Source organism: Nerophis lumbriciformis, linkage group LG36 (assembly GCF_033978685.3).
Source record: "Nerophis lumbriciformis linkage group LG36, RoL_Nlum_v2.1, whole genome shotgun sequence".
Taxonomy (NCBI): Eukaryota; Metazoa; Chordata; class Actinopteri; order Syngnathiformes; family Syngnathidae; genus Nerophis; species Nerophis lumbriciformis.
In genome coordinates, this window is record NC_084583.2 from 7,295,415 (window position 1) to 7,322,939 (window position 27,525).

Here is a 27,525-nt window from a genome sequence, read left to right on the forward strand (position 1 = left end):
ATTTGTATGTTAAATATTTTCAAGATCTGGCATTAGATGGAGCAACCTTAGAGAGAACAGCATGTATTATATCATACACTTAAGTAGGTGCACAATCAAATAAGATCTATTGTAGCAAAATAAGGTAAACAAAACATTATGTACAACTCTTTAGGCGTGATTGAATGACCAATTGCACAATACATAACTGGAGTGTATCAATAAAATGCAGGCATACCAGTGAATTTACCGTATAACGTCTCATTTACAAAACACGCTTTACGGCTTTTTTAGCAGACAATTAGACACGATCAATAGCACTCTCGTACGTGCCCATTAAGCGCTGCCCTCACGGCCATCAACCGGTTAGCTTAGCACTGAGGCTGAGCTCAGGCCGAAGGGATGTTGCTTGGCAACCGGCAGAGCGAGTTAAGGAAGTTCCTGTCCTCAGCGGAGAAGTTGTGTGTCTCGTAACGATGCCAGGCAAACAGGGATTAAGTGCATGCATTTCAATGTGCTTCTCCAGTGTGCCTTCCACGCGCTGTAGTCAAAAGATCAAGCTGGTCGGCCCTCTTAATGATAATATATTCATATTTAATCTTCTTTTTTTTAACAAGGAGTGTATTCGTCTGCATGCATCACTTCTAGCTTGCTTTGTCAACATATTTAATTTGTCATGTATGCTTTTGATATTTCTCGCATTTTAAAGGGGAACATTATCACCAGACCTATGTAAGCGTCAATATATACCTTGATGTTGCAGAAAAAAGACCATATATTTTTTTAACCGATTTCCGAACTCTAAATGGGTGAATTTTGGCGAATTAAACGCCTTTCTAGCGAAGCAATCCGCCATTTTCTCAAACACAGAGTCAAATCAGCTGTTATTTTCCGTTTTTTCGACTGTTTTCCGTACCTTGGAGACATCATGCCTCGTCGGTGTGTTGTCGGAGGGTGTAACAACACGAACAGGGACGGATTCAAGTTGCACCAGTGGCCCAAAGATGCGAAAGTGGCAAGAAATTGGACGTTTGTTCCGCACACTTTACCGACGAAAGCTATGCTACGACAGAGATGGCAAGAATGTGTGGATATCCTGCGACACTCAAAGCAGATGCATTTCCAACGATGAAGTCAAAGAAATCTGCCGCCAGACCCCCAGGAAAAGAGAGCGGATGAGGGTATGTCTACAGAATATATTAATTGATGAAAACTGGGCTGTCTGCACTCTCAAAGTGCATGTTGTTGCCAAATGTATTTCATATGCTGTAAACCTAGTTCATAGTTGTTAGTTTCCTTTAATGCCAAACAAACATACCAATCGTTGGTTAGAAGGCGATCGCCGAATTCGTCCTCGCTTTCTCCCGTGTCGCTGGCTGTCGTGTCGTTTTCGCTTGCATACGGTTCAAACCGATATGGCTCAATAGCTTCAGTTTCTTCTTCAATTTCGTTTTCGCTACCTGCCTCCACACTACAATCATCCGTTTCAATACATGCATAATCTGTTGAATCGCTTAAACCGCTGAAATCCGAGTCTGAATCCGAGCTAATGTCGCTATACATTGCTGTTCTATCCGCCATGTTTGTTTGTATCGGCATCACTATATGACGTCACAGGAAAATGGACGGGTGTATATAACGATGGTTAAAATCAGGCACTTTGAAGCTTTTTTTAGGGATATTGCGTGATGGGTAAAATTTTGAAAAAAACTTCGAAAAATAAAATAAGCCACTGGGAACTGATTTTTAATGGTTTTAACCCTTCTGAAATTGTGATAATGTTCCCCTTTAAGCTATTTTTTTCAGGCTTTTTTTTTTTTACTTTTTTGTTTATACTCCTGAACTAAATCACAAAAATCATCAGTCATTACGATGTAATTACCGTATTTTCTAGACCATAGGGCGCACCGGATTATAAGGCGCACTGCCATTGAGCGGGTCTATTCAGGTCTTTTTACATACAAACGGCGCACCGGATTATAATATTATGATTTTTTTCTAAATGTAAAAGACATCATTGTGGTCTACATAACATGTAATGGTGGTTATTTGGTCAAAATGTTGCATAGATGATGTTTTACAGATCATCTTCAAGTCCTTTTCTGACAGTCGCTTCAGGATGCGCCATTAAGTGGGCGGGTCTTATTTACGTGGCTCACCTTCGACAGCGTCTTCTCCCTGTCATCTTTGTTGTAGCGGTGTAGCGTGCAAGGACGGGAGTTAAAGAAGTGTCAAAAGATGGCGCTAACTGTTTTAATGACATTCAGACTTTAATTCAATCAATAACGGAGCAGCATCTCGTCATCCGTGGCTCACTAGTGCAACAACAAGGCCGGAAATGTGTCCCGTGAAAAAACGTCCGACCGGAACTCTCTCGTAACTAAAGTTCCTTGGGTGAATAATGAAAACTCACTACACAGGTAGTTTTTAGCGCTTCCATAGAACTTTACGCTACTTTATATTAGAAATGGCAACAACGGAGGATAAATGTCCCATAACAAGAAAATAGTGAAAAAGAAGAAGCTTATCGACTCCGGCATTGACACGGACTACAGTGGCGAACGTGCGCACATTTTCAGGACTTATGCAGATCCCAAACACACATCAGCAGGTACCAGAAGGTAAAAAAAAGTTGGTGTTGCACAATATTGTGAAACAAAACGGCAGATAATATGTCTGCTAATGACTGCCATTTTGCGGTCCTTATACACACACACCATAGTAATACTTGCATCTCTGACTACGGTAGCCGTAATGGGCCGACAATCCATCAAGTGGTGCAGCTTCAAAGTCATACTAAAACATTTTGACAGATCTTTGAGTGCCGCATGTAACGTTATATTGCAGTCTACACATATCTCTTATGTGTGACTGCCATCTACTGGTCACTTATTACACCATGTACCAAAATAAAATAGCTTCGAGGTCGGTAAGCACAACCAGAAATATTCCGTACATAGGTTATTTTTAAGAAAGTGAAAGGATTTTAAGTGCGCCTTATAGTCCGAAAAATACGGTGTGTTTTTCCTCCAATATATACAAATGATACAAAGTAAGGTACTATTATTATTGCTGTTATTAAATTGACTGATCAAACAGCCGTAAGAGTGGTACCTATTGTGCAGATGAGGCTGAAGTTCACAGCGTTGCATCTGCTTCTGGCATTCTGCTGTGTGAGGACACACCACGGTCAGCTTGTCCAGCAGGTTCCTGACCAGCAGGCTGGAGGGGCGACAATGGTTCAGCTGCAGCCGCTGGCGGTCCACCGGGCAAAAGTCCTGCTCTTTCAAGAAGCTGCTCAGACAATAAAAGCAGTACGTGTGGCCACACGGCGTGTCCATGGGTCTGATGAGGGGCTGCAGGCAGATGTGGCACATCAGCTCGTCGTCCACGTCCTCGGGGTACTCGTACAGGTGGGAGTCCAGGCCCTCGTGCTGCTGCCCGCACTCCTTGCAGACCCTTGCCCACGACAAGCCGGCGGCGGCGCTTCCAGCCTTTTTAGTCTCTGTGGTCGCCATTGGTTCGGGCCTACTCAACTTCTCAAAAAGGTGAATCCAGTCAGATGTTAGTAAATGTCCGAGCGTGTCACGTCCATATCGTCACGTTCTGCCACGAGAGAGAGAGAGAAGAGAGAAACACCGAGGTGTAATGAGGACGCTTTAGGAACTATTCCCGCTCATGGTGGTCACAGGAAATGACAAATCAAGTGAGCGATGGCAACATGGCAGCGAGCTGCAGCTGCTTCCTCTCAGCAGGCTTCCTGAGGGACAAAAGGAATTCTCATTTCAGCTAAAAAAAAATCCACAGGAGGAGCTAAATGAAGTCAAATCCGTCCAAAACAAAAGGCAACAAGAGAAGTTGAAACGAAGCGGGCCGTAATGTGGGTCCTGTCACTAATGGCCCCTTGCACTCCATCAGCGGTGCCCCCCCCCCCCCTCCCTTTGTACACTTAATCTACTTAAATTCCGCCAAGTGGGAACACATTCTTGGTAGGAACATTTGCCCGCCTAGACCACATATACTGAACATATAGTCTACCATTATTCTGGGAGTAACTCCACTGGCACTATAATGTGAGACCCAAGTATTGGAACACACCTGTCTAGTTTCGGCTGCACGACATCAAGGCCGCGGAACAGAGACACACTGCAGGCTTACACACACACATGCATCCACAAAAAAATATACGCCACACACACATACCCCACCCCCAATCCAACGCCCTCGACGCAAATCCCATAGTGGTGATGGAAGGATGGGCAGCGCCTGAGAGCTGCGGCCTGCCACCATGGCCCCCCCACTCCCTCCCCTCTGTTGCTAGATATCTTGAGATGTACTTTGTAATATGTATATGTGCTTTGCTATGGAGGTTTTTTCCCACTCCAGACTGGGCCCCCTTGGGAGCCCAGTCTAGATTGTATTTTTTTACTCATCCTTCCCCAGCGTTTACCTTTTTCCCATCTTTCACGGGGCGCCTTGTGGCGACCCATCAGCGTTCCTGTTCTGTAACCCTGTACACTGTTTGTCTAATCTTGAACGGGTGTGTGCTGAAAACAAAGTTTCGTTGTACTTGTGCAATGACAATAAAGACCTATCCTATCCTATCCTAGTTTGCAGGAGTGGGAGCAGCAGCTTGACCCAAATAAAGAAAAACTATTTTTTCAAACCCGGTGAGCTAACTTCATTCAAAAAGTTAAGAATTCCACAAAATAATCTCCCAAAAAATCGTTTTTTCATGGAGACCGGGAGGCCCCAACAGTATTGTGTTTTCTCAAGGCACAGCTCACGGAACCTGTCAAGTTCTTTGGGATTTTAGCCTTCCTGGACTTAAAAAGGCAGAGAAGATCCGAGAGGATTCTTTCTCCCTCAACTCCCACAGATTCTCTTGAGTCTATTTCACACCATTTAACTATTTATAGGTGTTGGTCTGTTGATGTGACAACCTTAAATACAAAGCGGAAGAGAATCAGAATAGCACAAAAACCAAATATTTTCCATTGCCAAATAAATAATCAGTATTTACATCTACAACCAACAATGGTGATTACATACCAGTGATTGATTATATACCAGTGATTGCACTCATCTTAGTAGTATCTTCTTTATATTCCTCTCTGCACTATAACCTCTTTTTATCATGCATGTCATATGTCAAACAAGTCATATTAGCATCAGTTGATCTAATCATCATTATTGTCATAAGAGTCATCATAAGCTTTGACGATAAACGATGACATATTTTTTTAAATAGTCAATTATGACCCAACAGTGGCCCACTTTGAAAAAACCCTGCGCGAGACCTTTTTCATCATTCATTCTAGCAAAACGTGTTGGAGGGTTCTATTCCTCTTGACAGTTCGGGAAAGGCCGTTCTGTGTTCAAGCATCAGTCAGTACGTGTTCATGCACTAAATTAGCCTGGTTTCTCAAATAGTTCGGCTCTAAATAAGCATCCTACAACCCATGGAAACACCTTAATCTGATGGTGTTTTTCGAACAGTAGTGTCCCGCCGAAGGGGACAGACACTTCCAGCCTCAACTCAAAACCAGATCCCGTTCAATACAAACAAAGGCAACAATTGGAATAAAAAGGACTTAGAACTTGTTGAATGAACTTCGAGACATTCCAAAGTTTTCTTTTTATTCTCCGTCCAAACATTTCTTCAAAACAACTCTTGAGTCCCTCCTACCAGTCTTTGCTTTGGACCCAAGTCCTCCAACCCGGCAACTCGGAGACCTCCTTGGTCGAAGTGTCATGATCGTAGCACAATCTAAGATCATTTCTTGATGCAGTCTGCTATTTAACATCAGCATAGCCATTCGAGACTTATTATTTGTCATCTGTGCCAATATTACAGCGGACATCAAGCACAACAAGAACTGGGCTTTAGCGGTAAAGGTATGTTGTTTTGGTGTGACGCGATAGGTCAACCGGAAAAGCAACGCATTTATCCGCGCTCAAAGGAACTAAGTGTACGGGAAGCATGGCGTATTAGCAATAGTTGCATTCGAGAGTGTGCATGGACACTGGGACTTCACATGATAAGCTAGAAAATACAGAAAACCAAACTATTTGAGAAATCCGACTAACTTAGTGCATGAAAACGTAGTGACTGTGTCCTTTGGGTTAGTTACTGATGGTCTCCCAAATGTTCTGCTGGATAAGTGTCAAACGAATCCAAGACATGTGTATGTCTTCACAGAACAACGCAAATATTTTCCTTTGTAGTGGCCACGTTCCCAATACCTACATACGGTGAACCGCGAGTGGAATGACCATGGAACGGAAAATAAACACGCAACTATAGTAGTAGATTAAGAGCACACGTACTGATAAAGTTTCTGTAAATGTCAGCGCAACAAAAAGGAGTTTTAAGTCGAACACTGCTCATTGTTTATATGTTCAGACTTGCACAAATGGCACAACAACACGTAGCTTAGGTCGCCTCTCTCTAGGGCAACAATTTGGAAAACAAGCTGCCTTTATTCAGTCGCATTGTACGTACTCACCAGAGACGATATCTCCGATGTGGAGCGTGTGAACACAAGACTCTAACCTAGCAACACCTTTATCCGTGCTCAAAGGAACTAAGTGTACGGGAAGCACGGCGTATGAGCAATAGCTTCATTCGAGAGTGTGCATGGACACTGGGACTTGACATGATAGGCTAGAAAATACAGAAAACCAAACTATTTGAGAAATCCGACTAACTTAGTGAATGAAAACGTAGTGACTGTGTCCTTTGGGTTAGTTACCGATGGTCTCCCAAATGTTCTGCTGGATAAGTGTCAAACGAATCCCTCAAGACATGTGTACGTCTTCACAGAACAACGTAAATATTTTCCTTTGTAGTGGCCACGTTCCCAATACCTACGTACGGTGTACCGCGAGTGGAATGACCATGGAACGGAAAATAAACATGCAACTATAGTACTAGATTAAGAGCACACGTACTGATAAAGTTTCTGTAAATGTCAGCACAACAAAAAGGAGTTTTAAGTCAAACACTGCTCATTGTTTATATGTTCAGACTTGCACAAATGGCACAACAACTCGTAGCTTAGGTCGCCTCTCTCTAGGACAACAATTTGGAAAAAAAGCTGCCTTTTATTCAGTCGCATTGTACGTACTCACCAAAGACGATATCTCCGACGTGGAGCGTGCAAACACGAGACTCTAACCTAGCAGCTGCCTCCAGCCTGAATGAAACCAGAGCCCTGCCTCTTCTGCACGCCGTCAGGATAATGTCTGGGCGTGCATGTGTGTGTGTGTGCGATAGTGTGCCAGATTACGTGTGTGCTGTAAGGAATGCAGCGGTGATTTGGCGTAACTAGGCAGAGTGGAGAAAAGTGTTCCTCTTGTCAGTGGCCGTAAGTCATGTGTGCGTGGGACTGTGCTGATGTTGCACTTTCACAAGTGAAGTACGCCGATTGACTGAATGCAAACACAAAACATCTGACTCGTACACGCACACAATGGCTCTGATCACACAGGCCTTCTCATTTTTGTTTTTACTTTGAAAAAGTGATACGTGCCGGTAATGGATAGTGTTCACGGATCCTGGCACGCACACACACGGCAGAAACCTGGCCGTGATCCACATATTAGGACAGAACATGATTTTAAATAACGATATTTTGCGTGACTGAACTCCAATAACATAAAAAATGGCACTCTTAGACAATGGCTTCACTTCAACTCGTGAAGTCATCCAGCTGTAAAAACAATTACAATTCTTAAAGTTGATTTTTAATTAAAAAAAAGGTTTGTCAAGGTGCCAACAAATCAATGCATGTGCTCAGCTTTCTTTCACACAGCTTAAAAAAAATAAACAGGAGTACCTCGGCATACAGTAAGTGCACCCCAGCTCACGATGTTTACGGAAAACGAGCGGTCGATTGTAACAGTGAACCCCGTAAAATCTGTTAAAACATGTGGTGTCTCACTCGCTTGCATTAGCTTGTAGCTACAAAAACATAACGGTGTGTTTCCAATAGGGTCGTACGCTATACCGGTACTAGTATAGTATAGCGGTACTAATGAATCAAAAACGGTACTATACTGTTTGAAAAGTATCGGTTTGCAATTTTTTTAATATATATTTTTTTAACGGGCATGACGGAGCGTCGTCACGTCGTGACATTGCTGGTTGAGCATGTGCGGCAGCGCACACACACGGAGTACCTACACGCAGAAACAGGATGTAGACAGAAAAGGGAGAACGGATGCATTTTGGCCTAAAAACTGACGATAAAGGTGAAGTTATAACACTGAAACACCCTCAGGAAGAGGTGCTTTAAGACATGGCTAGCTAGCTAGCAGCGAACATCCATCCGCAGTCGGCTGATCCTGTAACTACTTGGTATCGGATCGATACCGAAATGTGTGGTACCATCCAAAACTAATGTGAAGTATCAAAGAAGAGAAGAATAAGTGATTATTACATTTTAACAGAAGTGTAGATAGAACATGTTAAAACAGAAAATAAGCAGATATTAACAGTAAATGAACAAGTAGATCAATAATCAATTTTTACAGTTTGTCCCTCATAAGGTAGACAAAATAATAGGTAGATAAATGACACAATATGTTACTGCATACATCAGCAGACTAATTAGGAGTCTTTGTTTGTTTATCCATCCATCCATCCATCTTCTTCCGCTTATCCGAGGTCGGGTCGCGGGGGCAGCAGCCTAAGCAGGGAAGCCCAGACTTCCCTCTCCCCAGCCACTTCGTCCAGCTCCTCCCGGGGGATCCCGAGGCGTTCCCAGGCCAGCCGGGAGACATAGTCTTCCCAACGTGTCCTGGGTCTTCCTCGTGGCCTCCTACCGGTCGGACATGCCCTAAACACCTCCTTAGGGAGGCGCTCGGGTGGCATCCTGACCAGATGCCCGAACCACCTCATCTGGCTCCTCTCGATGCGGAGGAGCAGCGGCTTTACTTTGAGCTCCCCCCGGATGACAGAGCTTCTCACCCTATCTCTAAGGGAGAGCCCCGCCACCCGGCGGAGGAAACTCATTTCGGCCGCTTGTACCCGTGATCTTGTCCTTTCGGTCATAACCCAAAGCTCATGACCATAGGTGAGGATGGGAACGTAGATCGACCGGTAAATTGAGAGCTTTGCCTTCCGGCTCAGCTCCTTCTTCACCACAACGGATCGATACAGCGTCCGCATTACTGAAGACGCCGCACCGATCCGCCTGTCGATCTCACGATCCACTCTTCCCTCACTCGTGAACAAGACTCCGAGGTACTTGAACTCCTCCACTTGGGGCAAGATCTCCTCCCCAACCCGGAGATGGCACTCCACCCTTTTCCGGGCGAGAACCATGGACTCGGACTTGGAGGTGCTGATTCTCATCCCAGTCGCTTCACACTCAGCTGCGAACCGATCCAGTGAGAGCTGAAGATCCTGGCCAGATGAAGCCATCAGGACCAAATCATCTGCAAAAAGCAGAGACCTAATCCTGCAGCTTTGTTTGTTTACTTACTACTAAAAGACAAGTTGTCTAGTATGTTCACCATGACAGGAGTGTGGTGTTCGGGTCTGGTTCTCCCCAAATTAAAATAAACACCTCCCAGTCAAGTACTAGTAACATCACTATGAGCCCGTTGACGTTCTAGAAACAAACTGCAGCTCAGCTCGCTCGCAGTCCTGGTTTGAGGTGAAGGCTAATTAGCTTTTAGCGTAACGTTAGCTTATTTTGCGGTGTGTGTGCGTGTATTAGCTCATTGTGCGGTGCATGTGTGTGTGTGTTAGCTCATTGTGCGGTGTGTGTGTGTGTGTGTGTGTGTGTGTGTGGGTGTGTGTGTTAGCTCATTGTGCGGTGCGTGTGTGTGTGTGTGTAATCATTAGTAATGTAGCAGCCTAGTTTTGAATGGCAGGGTCCCTGCTATCACATGTTGATAAAAATATAACATTTACCTAATAAAAATTAACTACAGGCTTCCCAAATGCTGTAATAAATTAAGCATGATGAGTTGACTTGAAACTGTTTAATGTTGCACTTTTTATATGTAGAAGAAAAGTTTTGTCATTTTATTTAATCTGAGCAAAAAACTTGAGGCAGTTTAATGTTGATTAACGTGGGCAGAATTATTATAGTGTTCCCAATGTTAAAATGATAAAGCCATTGTTTACAAATTTGGTAAATGAATAACCAAAAAATGTATATTTTGTTTTCTTACTGTACCGAAAATGAACCGAACCGTGACCTCTAAACCGAGGTACTTACCGAACCGAAATTTTTGTATACCGTTACACCCCTACAATTAATACATTTTTCTAACTGACACTCACTGACTTTGGCTCATTTTCTGTGAAGAACATATATCAGAATACATATTTAATGACCACACACAATACACCCCCCTACATATTTCTATTACATATAAGATGTCCCGGGGCTAATAGAAGTGTGTAAATTGATGTTCTGTGTACCACACACACACACACACACACACACACACACACACACACACACACACACACACACACACACACACACACACATACACATACACAGCAGGTCTAGACAGGAGGAGGACAGAGTGTAGGTACACAGAACATCAGTGGGTCAAATGTGCGAGAAAATGAGAGCAGCCAGTGTTGACAAACAATGTTGCAACCTCGTGTGGGAACCGCAGGTGCAGAAACACAAAAGAAGAAATCCTGTGGGATGCAGAAACTGGCAGAGAAATTTTCCGTGCAACGTTCATATTGTTGTTACTCAGCCAGCGTTTGTGGGTCTGATGAACCCGTTGCATTTTGTGGCTTTTAATGCCTCACAATCAAACACTTTTATGTTAAAAAAAACTGAACAGATGTTTATTGGGATAAGGTAAACATCTGTTCAGGGTTAAGGACTAAATTGCAATAATAAACATATGTTTAATGTACCCTAAGATTTTTTTGTTAAAATAAAGCCAATAATGCCATTTTTGCGGTCCCCTTTATGACGATGTTTAAGACTACAATCCCTGGCCTTGTTGATCTCCTGTGTTGCGAGTTGTTCCTTAGCTTGTTCGCAGAATTAGCCGCCGATTCAAGTAGCTCTTTCGACATTGTTTAGTTCGGGAGGGAGTAGCCGAGTGTTTCGGGGACAAATAAGCGGTGCCTGGAAACACAGACTAACGTTCTTTCACCTCACAATGACAGCGTTTCAGTCAAATTTGTGGTCATTTCTGCAATATTCCGTGTCCAACAGTAGATTTCAGTTATTATCGGCCAAGTCCCAAATCAATTTAAGTTGAGAAAAATGCATCTTTCCTTCTACTTGGAAAATAAATAAAATCATGCCTCTTTTTAGAAATAAGAAAGAACCATTTTCTGGTAAAAAAACAAAAGATGTAGGCCCCCAAGTGTTTACCCATTTGAGTAAGATTATAGAAAGACTTGTCTACAAATAAATCGGTGTGTATTTCAGTACAAATGAATTCAACGCTCTTTACCAACATCCGTATAAAAAAGGCTGCGATGAGTTGGCGACTTGTCCAGGGTGTACCCCGCCTTCCGCCCGATTGTAGCTGAGATAGGCTCCAGCGCCCCCCGCGACCCCGAAGGGATTAAGCGGTAGAAAATGGATGGATGGACGTATATAAAAAAGGTCACTCCTCAACTACAGCTTGGGCTCAGATGACTGATTAAAAGATATTGAAATAAAAAGATTGTTGTAACTGTTAGATCTGAGTGCAGGATTTGATGTATATGATCATGAAATATCACTGGAAAAAACATTTTGTAATGTATTTGTTATGGTTTTGACATATCTGCTACTGATTGCACTATTAGTTATTTGACCGTTAGGGAATTTACTGTAATGCTTAATGTAAGTCATTCTGATGGAGTTGCCTTAGGCCACTTTTATTTTCTATTTTCACAAATGTTTTGCTTTTTGTTTTTGAGAATCCCACCCTCGTTCAATAAGCTAATGATTCTACTATATACTCCTCCGCACAAAACTCTGTGGAACTTAATAACACAAAAATGATTGAAAATTGTATCAAAGAAAATAAAATTATTATTATTGCAGAGGTATGGTGTTAGGATCCAAATAAATACATTTTAGATGAATCACCTGTGCTAAATTTGACTGTGGGAGGTTGTGCCATTAAGTAGGTTACTAGACGTTGTCAATATTGACAATATGTTAAATGCTAACTGTCAAATTATTCAAATTTGACTGAAAATGGGCAGAAGCATGGCGGTAATTAAGCCCTGTAAAAATGTATACCAAATAGCCCCGTGAAAACTTAAGTAGACTCATTAGTTTTGTCACTCTTAGATTATTGTTGTTATTTGGTCAAATAGCACAGAAATGACCTAAAGCAAACTGCAAGATGCTCCAAATAAAACTGCTCGTGTCGTCCTAAACTACCCATTGAGTGTACTACGAATTAATTCCCAACTGGCTTGGCTAATGTTAAAGGTAGGATCAATTTTTAGGTGAATATTATTAGAAAAAAAATATTACAAACAAAAAAGCCAATAATACTTTACAGTAGGGTTGTCCCGATACCAATATTTTGGTACCGGTACCAAAATGTATTTCGATACTTTTCAATACTTTTCTAAATAAAAGGGGACCACAAAAAATGTCGTTATTGTCTTTATTTGAACACAAAATCTTAGTGTACATGAAACATATGTTTATTATTGTAATTTAGTCCTTAAATAAAATAGTGGACATACTAGACAACTTGTCTTTTAGTAGTAAGTAAACAAACAAAGACTCCTAATTAGTCTGCTGACGTATGCAGTAACATATTGTGTCATTTATCTACCTATTATTTTGTCTACATTATGAGGGACAAACTGTAAAAATGGATTATTAATCTACTTGTTCATTTACTGTTAATATCTGCTTATTTTCTGTTTTAACATGTTCTATCTACACTTCTGTTAAAATGTAATAATCACTAATTCTTCTGTTGTTTGGATACTTTACATTAGTTTTGGATGATACCACACGTTTGGATATCAATCCGATACCAAGTAGTTACAGGATCATACATTGGTCATATTCAAAGTCCTCATATGTCCAGGGACGTATTTCCTGGGTTTATAAACATAATATACATTTCAAAAAAAGGGAAAAAGATTTAGTGATGCTAAAAAAAATATCAATGTAATCGTCGTAGAATCAACTAGATACGCTCTTTTACTTGGTATCATTACAGTGGATGTCAGGTGTAGATCCACCCATGGCGTTTTTTACATTGTGACGCCGGTGAGATACGGTGTGTAGTGACGCATGTTTAGCTATTCCTCGTCCTGCAGTGATAATGATAATAACTTTATTTGTCGCCATGGAGGCGAGGATTAGTGATTTAGAAGTAGCGAAAACACTGCAGACTTTGGCTAGCCTTGTCTTAAAGCACCTCTTCCTGAGGGTGTTTCAGTTTCTTCACCTTTACCGTCAGCTTTTAAGCCAAAATGCGTCCGTTCTCCCTTTTCTGTCTACACACTGTGTCTGCTTGTAAGTACTCCGTGTGTGTGCGCTGCCAAACATGCTCCTCTGCTCGTAAAACCAGCATGTCACGACGTCATGCCTTAAAAAAAGAGGGCTGGCAGTGGGTACGGTATACCGTACAACCCTACTTCACAGTAAACTGTAATTTTTCAAAGATGTTCATCAACATTCCTCAACATACCTCCTTATCACGCTAATTCCATGCGGAAGACGTTGCAGTATGTAGAGCAATGGTGGCTAGCAACTCACTTGCACAATTTTTCACCATGTGAATGAATTTGGTAATTTGGCAAGACCTAAGGACTTAACAAATTTAGAGAAGAACATTTATTATTTTCGTGTCCTATTGGTCTATTTTTGGATTCTAACTAGATTGTGTGCAAATAACAGTTTGTAAACAAAAAAACTGTACTAGCATGGCTATTGTGTAATCCAATACGAGCATGACGAGTGTATGTGATGTGGTGTTATTTGTCATGTGAGAGTGTGTAAGGTTTTTTGACATTTGAGACTCCAGAAAGAATGGCAGCTTATATCGCAGCAGCTAACGGGGAATCTGAACAAAAGCACACACATTTTGTGCACATTCAACAATACCGTGATAATAATGATAACCATAATCATTTTTGTTACAATAACCATGATATGCAATGTTCATATTTAGAGATGTCCGATAATGGCTTTTTTGCCGATATCCGATATTCCGATATTGTCCAACTCTTAATTACAGTCGTGGGATTAACACATTATCATGCCTAATTTTGTTGTGATGCCCCGCTGGATGCATTAAACAATGTAACAAGGTTTTCCAAAATAAATCAACTCAAGTTATGGAAAAAAATGCCAACATGGCACTGCCATATTTATTATTGAAGTCACAAAGTGCATTGTTTTTTTTAACATGCCTTAAAACAGAAGCTTGGAATTTGGGACATGCTCTCCCTGAGAGAGCATGAGGAGGGTTGAGGTGGGCGGGGTTGGGGTGGCGGTGTTGAGTCGAGGGTAGTGGGGGGTATATATTGTAGCGTCCCAGAAGAGTTAGTGCTGCAAGGGCTTCTGGGTATTTGTTCTGTTGTGTTTATGTTGTGTTACGGTGCGGATGTTCTCCCGAAATGTGTTTGTCATTCTTGTTTGGTGTGGGTTCACAGTGTGGCGCATATTTGTAACAGTGTTAAAATTGTTTATACGACCACCCTCAGTGTGACCTGTATGGCTGTTGACCAAGTATGCGTGGCATTCACTTCTGTGTGTGAAAAGCTGTAGATATTATGTGATTGGGCCGGCACGCAATTGCAGTGCCTTTAAGGCACGCCCCCAATATTGTTGTCTGGGTGGAAATCGGGAGAAATTCGGGGGAATGGTTGCCCCGGGAGATTTTCGGGAGGGGCACTGAAATTCGGGAGTCTCCCAGGAAAATCGGGAGGGTTGGCAAGTATGACTGGGAGACGCAACTGCTCTGTACTTCTCCCTACGTCCTTGTACCACTCCGTACAGCGGCGTTTTAAAAAGTCATGAAACCGATACCGATAATTTCCGATTTTACATTTTAAAGCATTTATCGGCCGATAATATCGGCAGTCCGATATTATCAGACATCTCTATTCATATTGTTACATCTCTAAAGCTTAGTCACAGAAGCAATTAACTCGTAAGCCGAGGTACAAGTGTTTTTGTAATAGCTCACTATGTTGTAGTCCAGTTGGTTGATATATCACGTGATGTGCTGATTTTAGGATGTGAGGTCAAGCTCTGACAAGAGTGGGCGGTATGAGTTGATGGACTGATCAATGACTTACTCTATTTAAACCTTGTACTCTCTAAGTTGTAGAATGTCTAAGTTTTTAGACCACCGATATGAAATTAAATATTCTCAGTGAGGTTCAGTGCAGTAGAGAGGGAATCTGCATATATGAGTTTATTGTGTGAATGTCTAAGCATTCACACATAAGATTATACACCAAAAAAACGATCTATTTATTATTATTCTACCGCAAAACTTTGGCGCGCTCCACAGCCCACAGTTTTCCTCCGATCGGAATTGTTCCAGTATCAAAACGTTCGACTCGACGGGGAATCGTGAGCCCTCTCCCAAAAAAAAAATTAAAAAATCCTAGATTACCCAGAATTCACGGTTTTCCGGGTCATTTTTCCTATTGAAAATAAATGGGCCATTTTTCAAAATTGCACAATTTCCACATTTCTCAACCGATTTCACCGTTCCCCCATCCACACACTCCACTCACCTTGGGCAATCAAACTACCAAGTTAAAAAAAAAAATTCCAGGAATTTCCGTTTTTCCAAAGCCCTCTTTTCACCTCTTCCTAGAAAGTTTTCACAGTCCACATTTTTTAACCGTTGCACCTTCAAAGCATTCTTCTCAATTAGGAAAACACTAATACCATTTTCTTTTCATAAAAATTCCTGGTTTTCCCGAAATTCTGAACTACCCATTCTCAATTCAAACGGTTACTACGTCAACATTTTTCAACAGTTTTGAAAAATTCCAACATCAACCAATGTATATCATCTCGGACAATTGTTGTATTACCTATATTTTCAAAAATTCTCCTTTTTCCAAAACCCCCCCAATATTTAGGAAATTCTCATTTAAATAAATGGACGTATATAGTTATACAATGCCCAAAATTCTGGGCCATTTTTTACCCGATTCCAACCTTTTGAATAGGCAATTTTACGAAATTGCACAATTTCCACATTTCTCAACCGATTTCACCGTTCCACCATCCACACACTCCACTCACCTTGGGCAATCAAACTACCAAGTTAAAAAAAAAATTCCAGGAATTTCCGTTTTTCCAAAGCCCTCTTTTCACCTCTGCCTAGAAAGTTTTCACAGTCCACATTTTTTAACCGTTGCACCTTCAAAGCATTCTTCTCAATTAGGAAAACACGAATACCATTTTCTTTTCGTAAAAATTCCCGGTTTTCCCGAAATTCCAGTAATTCTGAACTACCCATACTCAATTCAAACTGTTACTACGTCAACATTTTTCAACAGTTGGAAAAATTCCAACATCAACCAATTTATATCATCTAGGACAATTGTTGCATTACCCATATTTTCAAAAATTCTTATTTTTCCCAAAACCCCCCAATTTTTAGGAAATTCTCATTTAAATAAATGAACATATATAGTTATACAATGCCCAAAATTCTGGGCCATTTTTTACCCGATTCCAACCTTTTGAATGGGCCATTTTACGAAATTGCATTTCTCAACCGATTTCACCGTTCCACCATCCACACACTCCACTCACATTGGGCAATCAAACTACCAAGTTCAAAAAGAATTCCAGGAATTTTCGTTTTTCCAAAGCCCTCTTTTCACCTCTGCCTAGAAAGTTTTCACAGTTCACATTTTTTAATCTCAATTAGGAAAACACGAATACCATTTTCTTTTCGTAAAAATTCCCGGTTTTCCCGAAATTCCAGTAATTCTGAACTACCCATTCTCAATTCAAACTGTTACTACGTCAACATTTTTCATCAGTTTTGAAAAATTCCAACATCAACCCATTCACATAATCTAGGACAATTGTTGTATTATCCATATTTTCAAAAATTCTTGTTTTTTCCTAAATCCCCCAATTTTTAGGAAATTCTCATTAAATAAATGGACGTATTCATAGTTATACAATGCCCAAAATTCTGGGCCATTTTTACCCGATTCCAACCTTTCAACCATCAACCCACACTACTACTTATCTCTTTCCCAAAAATCGTGTTTTTTCGGTAATTTTCTCCCCATTAACAATGAATGGGAAATATACAATCGACTGCATTACCCACATTTCTCATCCGATTGGAAGCATTGCAAAGTCCACATGCTACACTCACCCTGGACATTCAAGCCAGCTTGCATCCCGGTTCCTAAAGTTCCCTGATTACCCGGAATTACCAGAAATGTCCCCCCCGCCCCATTGAAAAGGAATAGGCAATATACAAACCTCTCCATATCATTTCTCAAACGATTCGAACCGTTCCACCATCCACACACTCGACTCACCTTGGACTAACAAACTACCATTTTCCAAGTTCATAAAGATTCCAGGAATTTACCTTTTTCCAAAGCCCTCTTTTCACCTCTGCCCAGAAAGTTTTCATAGTCCACATTTTTTAACCTTTTTTGACCATTGCACCTTCAAAGCATTCTTCTTAATAGGGAAAACACAAATACCACCTTTCTTCTCGTACAAATTCCCGGTTTTCCCGAAATTCCAGTAATTCTGAACTACCCATTCTCAATTCAAACGGTTACTACGTCAACATTTTTCAACAGTTTGGAAAAATTCCAACACCAACCCATTCACATCATCTAGGACAATTGTTGTACCTATATTTTAAAAAATTCCTGTTTTTCCCGAAATCTCCAAATTTCTAGGAAATTCCCATTCAAATAAATGGACGTATTCTTCAAAAAAAGCCCTGTAAAAAAAAAAAAATAATACTTCACTACACATCTTAAAATAAAGCGTGGATCTCTGCCAGTCAGCTACAGACGTGGAAGCTTCAGCCAAGTTTGATGACTTAGTGTAAATTCACGACCATGAAGCCGCTACTTTTTTTCCTACACTTTGAACCCTGCGGCTTTTAAAATAGTGCGGCTAATTTCTGGATTTGTCTTCGCTGACAACCATGATGCAAATAGTAAAAAAAACTAAACATGCAAATACACTGAATAAGTGTGTTATTGTTTGTCTGCGGCTTTTAAAATAGTGCGGCTAATATCTGAATTTGTCTTCACTGACAACCATAATGCAAATAGTAAAAAAACGAAAACATGCAAAGACACTGAATAGGTGTGTTAATGTTTGTGCTATGCACGAGTTCGCTTATTAGAGGTGCTGCATTGCCCTTCTGTTTAGACTGAGCTTTCAACCGGAAGCGCAAGTGCCGTTCTGTCTTCTAGGCTTTCATATTGTTTTTACTCGTATAGGTTATTCATTCATCACTCCAAGCAACGTGTGTACATTTGTAACTAAAGCAATTCTTACTTACCAAACCGTTCCATGTGTGATGTCTATAAAAGTGTTTTCATGCTTATTTGTACGTGCTATCGTAATATAATAAAGCTAGCGCGGTTAGCGTTAGCTAATATGCTAACACGTTAACAAGTGTCTGTTAATATTATTACTTACAATGGCATTATTTTTGTATTGTTTTAGTTTTTTAAACCCACCAAAACGTCACCGTGGATTTATTGAGTCTGTTTAGCTGATTGGAGAGCTACCTTCCGCAGCTATGATGATGACTTCTGTTTTGTTTGATCAGCCGTTTTACAGACACCGTTTGGAAACAATTAAGGTATGTAAATAAATATTTACAAAAACTTTGTGTAAATACCTCATTTCACAACGTAAATGTCTGCGGCTTATAGTCCGGCGCGGCTAATATATGGGGGGAATTTATTCTAAAATTTAGTGGGTACGCTCTATAGTGCGCAAAATATGGTAGTTTTGCTTCATTAAATAGGCTAACCTAGTATGACGTACACTTTTACATTGGACAAGTGTAGAGTCATATGAGAGTTACCGTATGAGCGGGTCTAGTCTGGTATATTTTCATACAAAAGGCGCACCGGATTATAGGGCGCAGTAAAGGGGTCATATTATTATTTTACAGTACAATCCATCAAGCGGTGTGGTTTCCTAGCTTACCAAAGTCGTACTAAAACATTTTGATAGATTTTCGAGCGCCGTGTGTAATGTTATATGTTTTCAATGGAACATATAACATTTTGGTGTTGTTTACTTGAGTCATATTGCAGTCTACACGTATCTCTTATGTATGACTGCCATCATATTGCAGTCTACACGTATCTCTTATGTGTGACTGCCATCTGCTGGTCACACTTATCATTACACCATGCACCAAATAGTACAGCTTCGAGGACGGCAAGCACAACCAAAATTATTCCCCACATTAGGCGCACATAAGGTCGAGTTTTGAGTAAATGAAAGGATTTTAAGTGCGCCTTATAGTCCGAAAAATACGGTATATATAAAATACGCTATATTGCCAAAAGTATTTGGCCACCCATCCAAATGATGATAATCAGGTGTCCTAATCACTTGGCCCGGTGTATAAAATCAAGCACTTAGGCATGGAGACTGTTTCTACAAACCCCGTTTCCATATGAGTTGGGAAATTGTGTTAGATGTAAATATAAATGGAATACAATGATTTGCAAATCCTTTTCAACCCATATTCAATTGAATGCACTACAAAGACAACATATTTGATGTTCAAACTCATGTTGTTGATAAACGGTTTTCGCCTTGCAAAGGAGAGTTTTAAAATGCACTAACAGATGTAGCGTCCAACTGTAGTTACTGACAGTGGGTTTCTGAAGTGTTCCTGAGCCCATGTGGTGATATCCTTTACACACTGATGTCGCTTGTTGATGCAGTACAGCCTGAGGGATCGAAGGTCACGGGCTTAGCTGCTTACGTGCAGTGATTTCTCCAGATTCTCTGAACCCTTTGATGATATTACGGACTGTAGATGGTGAAATCCCTAAATTCCTTGCAATAGCTGGTTGAGAAAGGTTTTTCTTAAACTGTTCAACAATTTGCTCACGCATTTGTTGACAAAGTGGTGACCCTCGCCTCATTCTTGTTTGTGAATGACTGAGCATTTCATGGAATCTACTTTTATACCCAATCATGGCACCCACCTGTTCCCAATTAGTCTGCACACCTGTGGGATGTTCCAAATAAGTGTTTGATGAGCATTCCTCAACTTTATCAGTATTTATTGCCACCTTTCCCAACTTCTTTGTCACGTGTTGCTGGCATCAAATTCTAAAGTTAATGATTACTTGCAAAAAAAAAAAAAATGTTTATCAGTTTGAACATCAAATATGTTGTTTTAGTAGCATATTCAACTGAATATGGGTTGAAAATGATTTGCAAATCATTGTATTCCGTTTATATTTACATTTAACACAATTTCCCAACTCATATGGAAACGGGGTTTGTACAAACATTTGTGAAAGAATGGGCTGCTCTCAGTGATTTCCAGCGTGGAACTGTCATAGGATGCCACCTGTGCAACAAATCCAGTTGTGAAATTTCCTCGCTCCTCAAATATTGCAAAGTCAACTTTATTATAAGAAAAGTGAAGAAATTGGGAACAACAGCAACTCAGCCACCAAGTGGTAGGCCACGTAAACTGACAGAGAGGTCAGCATAGTGCAAAGACATTCTGCACAGTCAGTTGCTACAGAGCTCCAAACTTCATGTGACCTTCCAATTAGCCCACGTACAGTACGCAGAGAGCTTCATGGAATGGGTTTCCATACATCACCAAGTCCAATGCAAAGCGTGGTGTAAAGCAGGTCGCCACTGGACTCTAGAGCAGTGGAGACGCCTTCTCTGGAGTGATGAATCACGCTTTTCTATCTGGCAATCTGATGGACCAGTCTGGGTTTGGAGGTTGTCAGGAGAACGCTACATTTCGACTGCATTGTGCCGAGTGTGAAATTTGGTGGAGGAGGAATTATGGTGTGGGGTTGTTTTTCAGGAGATGGGTTTGGCCCCTCAGTTCCAGTGAAATGAACTTTGAATGCTCCAGGATACCAAAACATTTTGGACAATTCAATGGGACGGCACTTCAAGTTCGTATGTGAGTAAAGGCAGGTGGCCAAATACTTTTGGCAATATAGTGTATGTAAAAAGTTGATCAAGTTTACATCGATTATTTTATTTAGTCAAGTTTACTGCAACTGTGGAATTTTCCCACTGTGGAATACTAAGCCATCCTTATAGTCCTTACAGGAACCACACACTCTTGAGACAGGTGTGGACAATTTGCATTTACGTTACACACGCACACACACACACACACACACACACACACACACACACACACACACACACACACACACACACACACAACTCTGTGTTTCCAGTAGGCTTATAAAAAGCTATTGTGGGACCTCTGAGACTTATACAATTGTTGCAAAATTGTAATAATATGTGACCTTTAACATCTTATCCCAATCAAATGCCTCGCTATCAGGTGACAGTTTGAGCTTTTTTTCTTTCTTTTTTTTCCCTCTGAGGGAATGTAGATGACTTTACGGCGTCCTTTAAATCCTAAAGAGGATTACTAGTCTGGGCCGAACGACTTCCTATGACTTATGGCGTTGATTATGAATCACATGTGCTGCCACACCCTCAAGAGAACTCAGGTGATGATGGTATCCAGACGGATGATTTCACACGTGCGTCACGTGCGGAATTACCAGAAAGAGAAATTACACATTTATTGCGCAAGGAAAATGGCAGATTCAGCAACTATGAGTGACTAAAAGCTTGAAAGTGTCAGGTTTTAATCAATCGTTCCAGTCCATTTAAACTGTTAACAAAGCTACAATTCATGTATGCAGCAATGTCAACAACGAGTACTTTTTATAACTCCTTCACTCTAAATGCTTTAACATGGGTAAACCCAACCAGTTAGACTGTAAACAAGACAAAAGCCTCACTTGTTTACATTTACAACTCCTTGATCAAACACCAAGATAACACAATGTCTGCTTATATTTCCCATGAAAACAGCCTTATACAAACTGTACTATTTTTTAGTTATTTTTTCCTCAATTGTGAGGCATACTTTTCTGATAACAGTGCATCAAAGGAAATGAAAGTGAAACTAGACATCGGAAATTGCTTAGAAAGAGTAGAAATGCGGACCAATTTCAGTCGCTTAGTTGGTCTAAGCCAGGGATCCCCAAACTATGACTATCTAGTCGATACTACAATGTTCACATCGATATTTTTTACTATCACTAAATATTTTGATAAGTGTTTATCTGTTGAATTGTGACCTTAAGAACCATGGGATGTGGGAGGAAGCCCAAGTCAAAACCCAAAGCACATAGCACAGACCAGTGATTCTCAAACTGTGTACCAGTTCGTACGCAGGCTCCATCTATTGGTACACCAAAGAAGTCTGCAAATATGTACTGTTTATGGAGTTTCATTGATGATGACGTTGGTGCATTGTGTGTACTCTCACAGTGGCCAAAATATTAAATATACTTATTAAATAAAACCTCTGCCTTGTCTTTACTGAATACTAAGGCCTAATATACTACAGTATTTTAATGTTGGTCATTATGGTGGTACTCGGAGAGCCAATTGTTTTCTGAGGTGGTACTTGGTGAAAAAGGTTTGAGAACCACAATTTGAGAAACTGTGTACCACTAGTGGTACGCCAAATAACCACTTGATTAAAGTGCAGTGTTTTATTTCCCTATATTCAAACACAGTGTTACTGTTCACACTGTGTAGTGTTACAGTGGCCAACAATATTCAATATACTTAACTAAAACCTGTGCCTTGTTTTTAATGAATACTTAAGCCAAATACGTTACTGTATTTTAATGTTGGTGATTATGTTGGTACTTGGAGAGCCAAGTTTTTTCTGAAGTGGTACTGGGTGAAAAAAGTTTGAGAACCACAGCTCTAGACCAGTTATTCTCAAACTGTGTACCACTAGTGGTACGCCAAATAATCACTTGATTCAAGTGCAGTGTTTTATTTTCCTATATTCAAAAACAGTGTTACTGTTCAAACTGTGTGTGGTGTTACAGTGGCCAAAAATATTAAATATTCTTATTAAATAAAACCTCTGCCTTAGGCCTAATATGCTACAGTATTTTAATGCTGGTCATTACGGTGGTACTTGGAGAGCCAATTGTATTCTGAGGTGGTACTTGGTGAAAAAAGTTTGAGAACCACAGCTCTAGACCAGTTATTCTCAAACTGTGTACTACTAGTGGTACGCCAACGAATCACCCGATTAAAGTGCAGTGTTTTATTTTCCTATATTCAAACAGTGTTACTGTTCAAACTGTGTATAATGTTACAGTGGCCTAAATACCACATTCACTTGTTAAATAAAACTTAAGCCTACTATTCTACTGTATTTTAAAGGGGAACATTATCACCAGACCTATGTAAGCGTCAATATATACCTTGATGTTGCAGAAAAAAGACCATATATTTTTTTAACCGATTTCCGAACTCTAAATGGGTGAATTTTGGCGAATTAAACGCATTTCTAATATTCGCTCTTGGAGCGATGACGTCACAACGTGACGTCGCATCGGGAAGCAATCCGCCATTTTCTCAAACACCGGGTCAAAACAGCTCTGTTATTTTCCGTTTTTTTCGACTGTTTTCCGTACCTTGGAGACATCATGCCTCGTCGGTGTGTTGTCGGAGGGTGTAACAACACGAACAGGGACGGACAGAGGTGGGTAGAGTAGCCAGAAATTGTACTCAAGTAAGAGTACTGTTACTTTAGAGATGTATTACTCAAGTAAAAGTAAGGAGTAGTCACCCAAATATTTACTTGAGTAAAAGTAAAAAGTATGTTGTGAAAAAACTACTCAAGTACTGAGTAACTGATGAGTAACATACACACACATATCATATATATATATATATATATATATATATACATATATATATATATACACACACACACATTTTTATATATATATATATATATATATATATATATATATATATATATATATATATATATATATATATATATATATATATATATATACAGTATATAATTTATATTTATTTATTTTGCCGTTTTTGTTTACATGTTAAAGGTGTTTTAATGAATATACATGCATGTTTAACACATATAGATTCCTTTCTTTCATGAAGACAAGAATATAAGTTGGTGTATTACCTGATTCTGATTACTTGCATTGATTGGAATCAGACAGTAGTGCTGATAGCGTCCACGTTAAAAAGTTCCTCCTTTCTGTCTAATACCACATGAAAGTGGTTGATTTTTGGCATCGTATTTGTCCAGCTTCCATATTCGTTTTTATACACTTTACAAGAAATACATTGGCGGCAAACTCCGTAGCTTACTAGCTTGTTTGCGCTGGCTTTCGGAGACTCTTGTTTTGAAAGCGCAGGCGCGATGGAGCGGCACTTTTATTGTGAAGACAGGAACTGTGCAGTCAGTCTTTAGGCTTTTGACGGGATGTACGGTTGAAATAAAAGGGTATTTTTTCCTTCACACTTTTGATTGATTGATTGAAACTTTTATTAGTAGATTGCACAGTACAGTATATATTCCGTACAATTGACCACTAAATGGTAACACCCCAATAAGTTTTTCAACTTGTTTAAGTCAGGTCATGTGACCGCCTGGCTCTGTTTGATTGGTCCAACGTCACCAGTGACTGCATCTGATTGGTGGAACGGAGTGAAAGTCACCAGTGACTGTATTTGTTGAAACGCAGGCACTATGAAGGTCTGTCTGACAGACCAAAACAAACAAAGCGTGCATTAACAGATCGATAAAAAATAGTAGCGAGTAGCGAGCTGAATGTAGATAAAAGTAGCGGAGTAAAAGTAGCGTTTCTTCTCTATAAATATACTCAAGTAAAAGTAAAAGTATGTTGCATTAAAACTACTCTTAGAAGTACAATTTATCCCAAAAGTTACTCAAGTAGATGTAACGGAGTAAATGTAGCGCGTTACTACCCACCTCTGGGGACAGATTCAAGTTGCACCAGTGGCCCAAAGATGCGAAAGTGGCAAGAAATTGGACGTTTGTTCCGCACACTTTACCGACGAAAGCTATGCTACGACAGAGATGGCAAGAATGTGTGGATATCCTGCGACACTCAAAGCAGATGCATTTCCAACGATAAAGTCAAAGAAATCTGCCGCCAGACCCCCATTGAATCTGCCGGAGTGTGTGAGCAATTCAGGGACAAAGGGCCTCGGTAGCACGGCAAGCAATGGCGGCAGTTTGTTCCCGCAGACAAGTGAGCTAAACCCCCCTGGATGTCTTGGCTCACACCGTCCCGAAGATGATCAAGAGAAGAATATCGACCCTAGCTTCCCTGGCCTGCTGACATGAGAGTATGTCTGCAGAATATATTAATTGATGAAAATTGGGCTGTCTGCACTCTCAAAGTGCATGTTGTTGCCAAATGTATTTCATATGCTGTAAACCTAGTTCATAGTTGCTAGTTTCCTTTAATGCCAAACAAACACATACCAATCGTTGGTTAGAAGGCGATCGCCGAATTCGTCCTCGCTTTCTCCCGTGTCGCTGGCTGTCGTGTCGTTTTCGTCGGTTTCGCTTGCATACGGTTCAAACCGATATGGCTCAATAGCTTCAGTTTCTTCTTCAATTTCGTTTTCGCTACCTGCCTCCACACTACAACCATCCGTTTCAATACATTCGTAATCTGTTGAATCGCTTAAGCCGCTGAAATCCGAGTCTGAATCCGAGCTAATGTCGCTATAGCTTGCTGTTCTTTTCGCCATGTTTGTTTGTGTTGGCTTCACTGTGTGACGTCACAGGAAAATGGACGGGTGGTTAAAATCAGGCACTTTGAAGCTTTTTTTTAGGGATATTGCGTGATTGGTAAAATTTTGAAAAAAACTTCGAAATATATAATAAGCCACTGGGAACTGATTTTTAATGGTTTTAACAATTCTGAAATTGTGATAATGTTCCCCTTTAATGTTGGTCATTATGGTGGTACTCGGAGAGCCAAGTTTTTTCTGAAGTTGTACTTGGTGTAGAATGTTTGAGAACCACTGCTCTAGGTCAGTGTTTTTCAACCACTGTGCGAACCATGAGATACAGTCTGGTGTGCTGTGGGAGATGTCATTTCACCTATTTGGGTTAATAATATTTTTTGCAAACCACTAATTATAATCTGCAAGTAGTTGTTGTCTAGAGCTCGGCAGAGTAACCGTGTTATACCATACCATATCAGTGGGTGGAAGCTGGTAGCTAATTGTTTTGTAGAAGTCGGGAACACGTCGTGTGAGACGATGATGGTTTGTCAGCGAGAGACAGCGTGCAGGTAAAAAGGTGTCTAATGCTTAAACCAAAAATAAACAAAAGGTGAGTGCCCCTAAGAAAAGGCATTGAAGCTTAGGGAAGGCTATGCAGAACGAAACTAAAACTGAACTGGCTACAAAGTAAAAAAAAAAACAGAATGCTGGACGACAGCAAAGACTTACAGCGTGTGGAGCAGAGACGGCATTCACAAAGTACATCCGTACATGACATGACAATCAACAATGTCCACATAAAAAAAGATAGCAACAACCTAAATATTCTTGATTGCTAAAACAAAGCAGGTGACAAGGAAGACATGAAACTGCAACAGGAAAATACCAACAAAACAGGAAAAGCCACCAAAATAGGGGCGCAAGACAAGAACTAAAACTATACGCACGGGAAAACACCAAAAAACTCAAAATAAGTCAGGGTGTGATGTGACAGGTGGTGACAGTACACCTACTTTGAGACAAGAGCTATAGTGATGCATGCTTGGTTATGGTTTAAAATCATATCCAACAATTGCGACAATAACTTTTTACTGTCAACTGAATTCATTTTTTTATGATTTCTGCTGGTGGTGTGCCTCTGGATTTTTTCAATGAAAAAAATAAAAAAAACTGTCTTATACTGGTCCTTTACATGTCGGAGATGTCTCAAAACTTCATCAGGAGTCCCGACAAAACCCGAAAATGGGAGAAAAACTATTTTTCGCTAAAATGTCATAAGGGGGGACCCTTACACACACACAAAAAAAACCGGTGTTTCTTCAACTGCCCAATACTGGTCCTTTAGATGTAGGAAATATCTCAAAACTTCATCAGGAGTCCCGACAAACCCAAATATGGCAGAAAATGCATATTTTTTAACACCTTTTTTTGCTAAAATGTTGTAAGGGGGGACCATTACACAAAAATTTAAAAAAACTATCTTGCTTTAACTGCCCAATACTGGTCCTTTAGATGTTGTAGATGTCTCCAATCTTCAATAAGGAGTCCCGATAAATCCCGAAAATGGAAGAAAACATTTTTTTTCCGAAAAAATATTTTCGCTAAAATGTTGTGAGGTGGGGACCCTTACACAAAAATGTTAAAAACGGTTTTGCTTTAACTGCGCAATACTGGTCCTTTACATGTTGGAGATGTCTCAAAACTTCATCAGGAGTCTCGACAAAAAGCGAAAATGGAAGAAAATTTA

At 40.4% G+C, this 27,525-nt stretch overlaps 1 protein-coding gene across 5 annotated transcripts in view; it reads right to left on the bottom strand.

Moving 5' to 3' along the window:
- Positions 1 to 27,525, bottom strand: part of lnx2b (ligand of numb-protein X 2b) — a 74,294-nt gene that overhangs the window by 44,054 nt on the left and 2,715 nt on the right. For 3 of the 5 annotated variants that reach the window (XM_061930593.1, XM_061930596.1, XM_061930592.1), the window contains exon 2: positions 3,094 to 3,585. In XM_061930593.1, coding sequence (XP_061786577.1) covers positions 3,094 to 3,497 — 404 coding nt within the window. In that variant the 5' untranslated portion in view covers positions 3,498 to 3,585. Of the gene's footprint in view, positions 1 to 3,093; positions 3,586 to 5,031; positions 5,097 to 7,113; positions 7,271 to 27,525 lie in introns of those variants that run through there. The other 2 variants (XM_061930594.1, XM_061930595.1) reach the window with 2 other exon arrangements.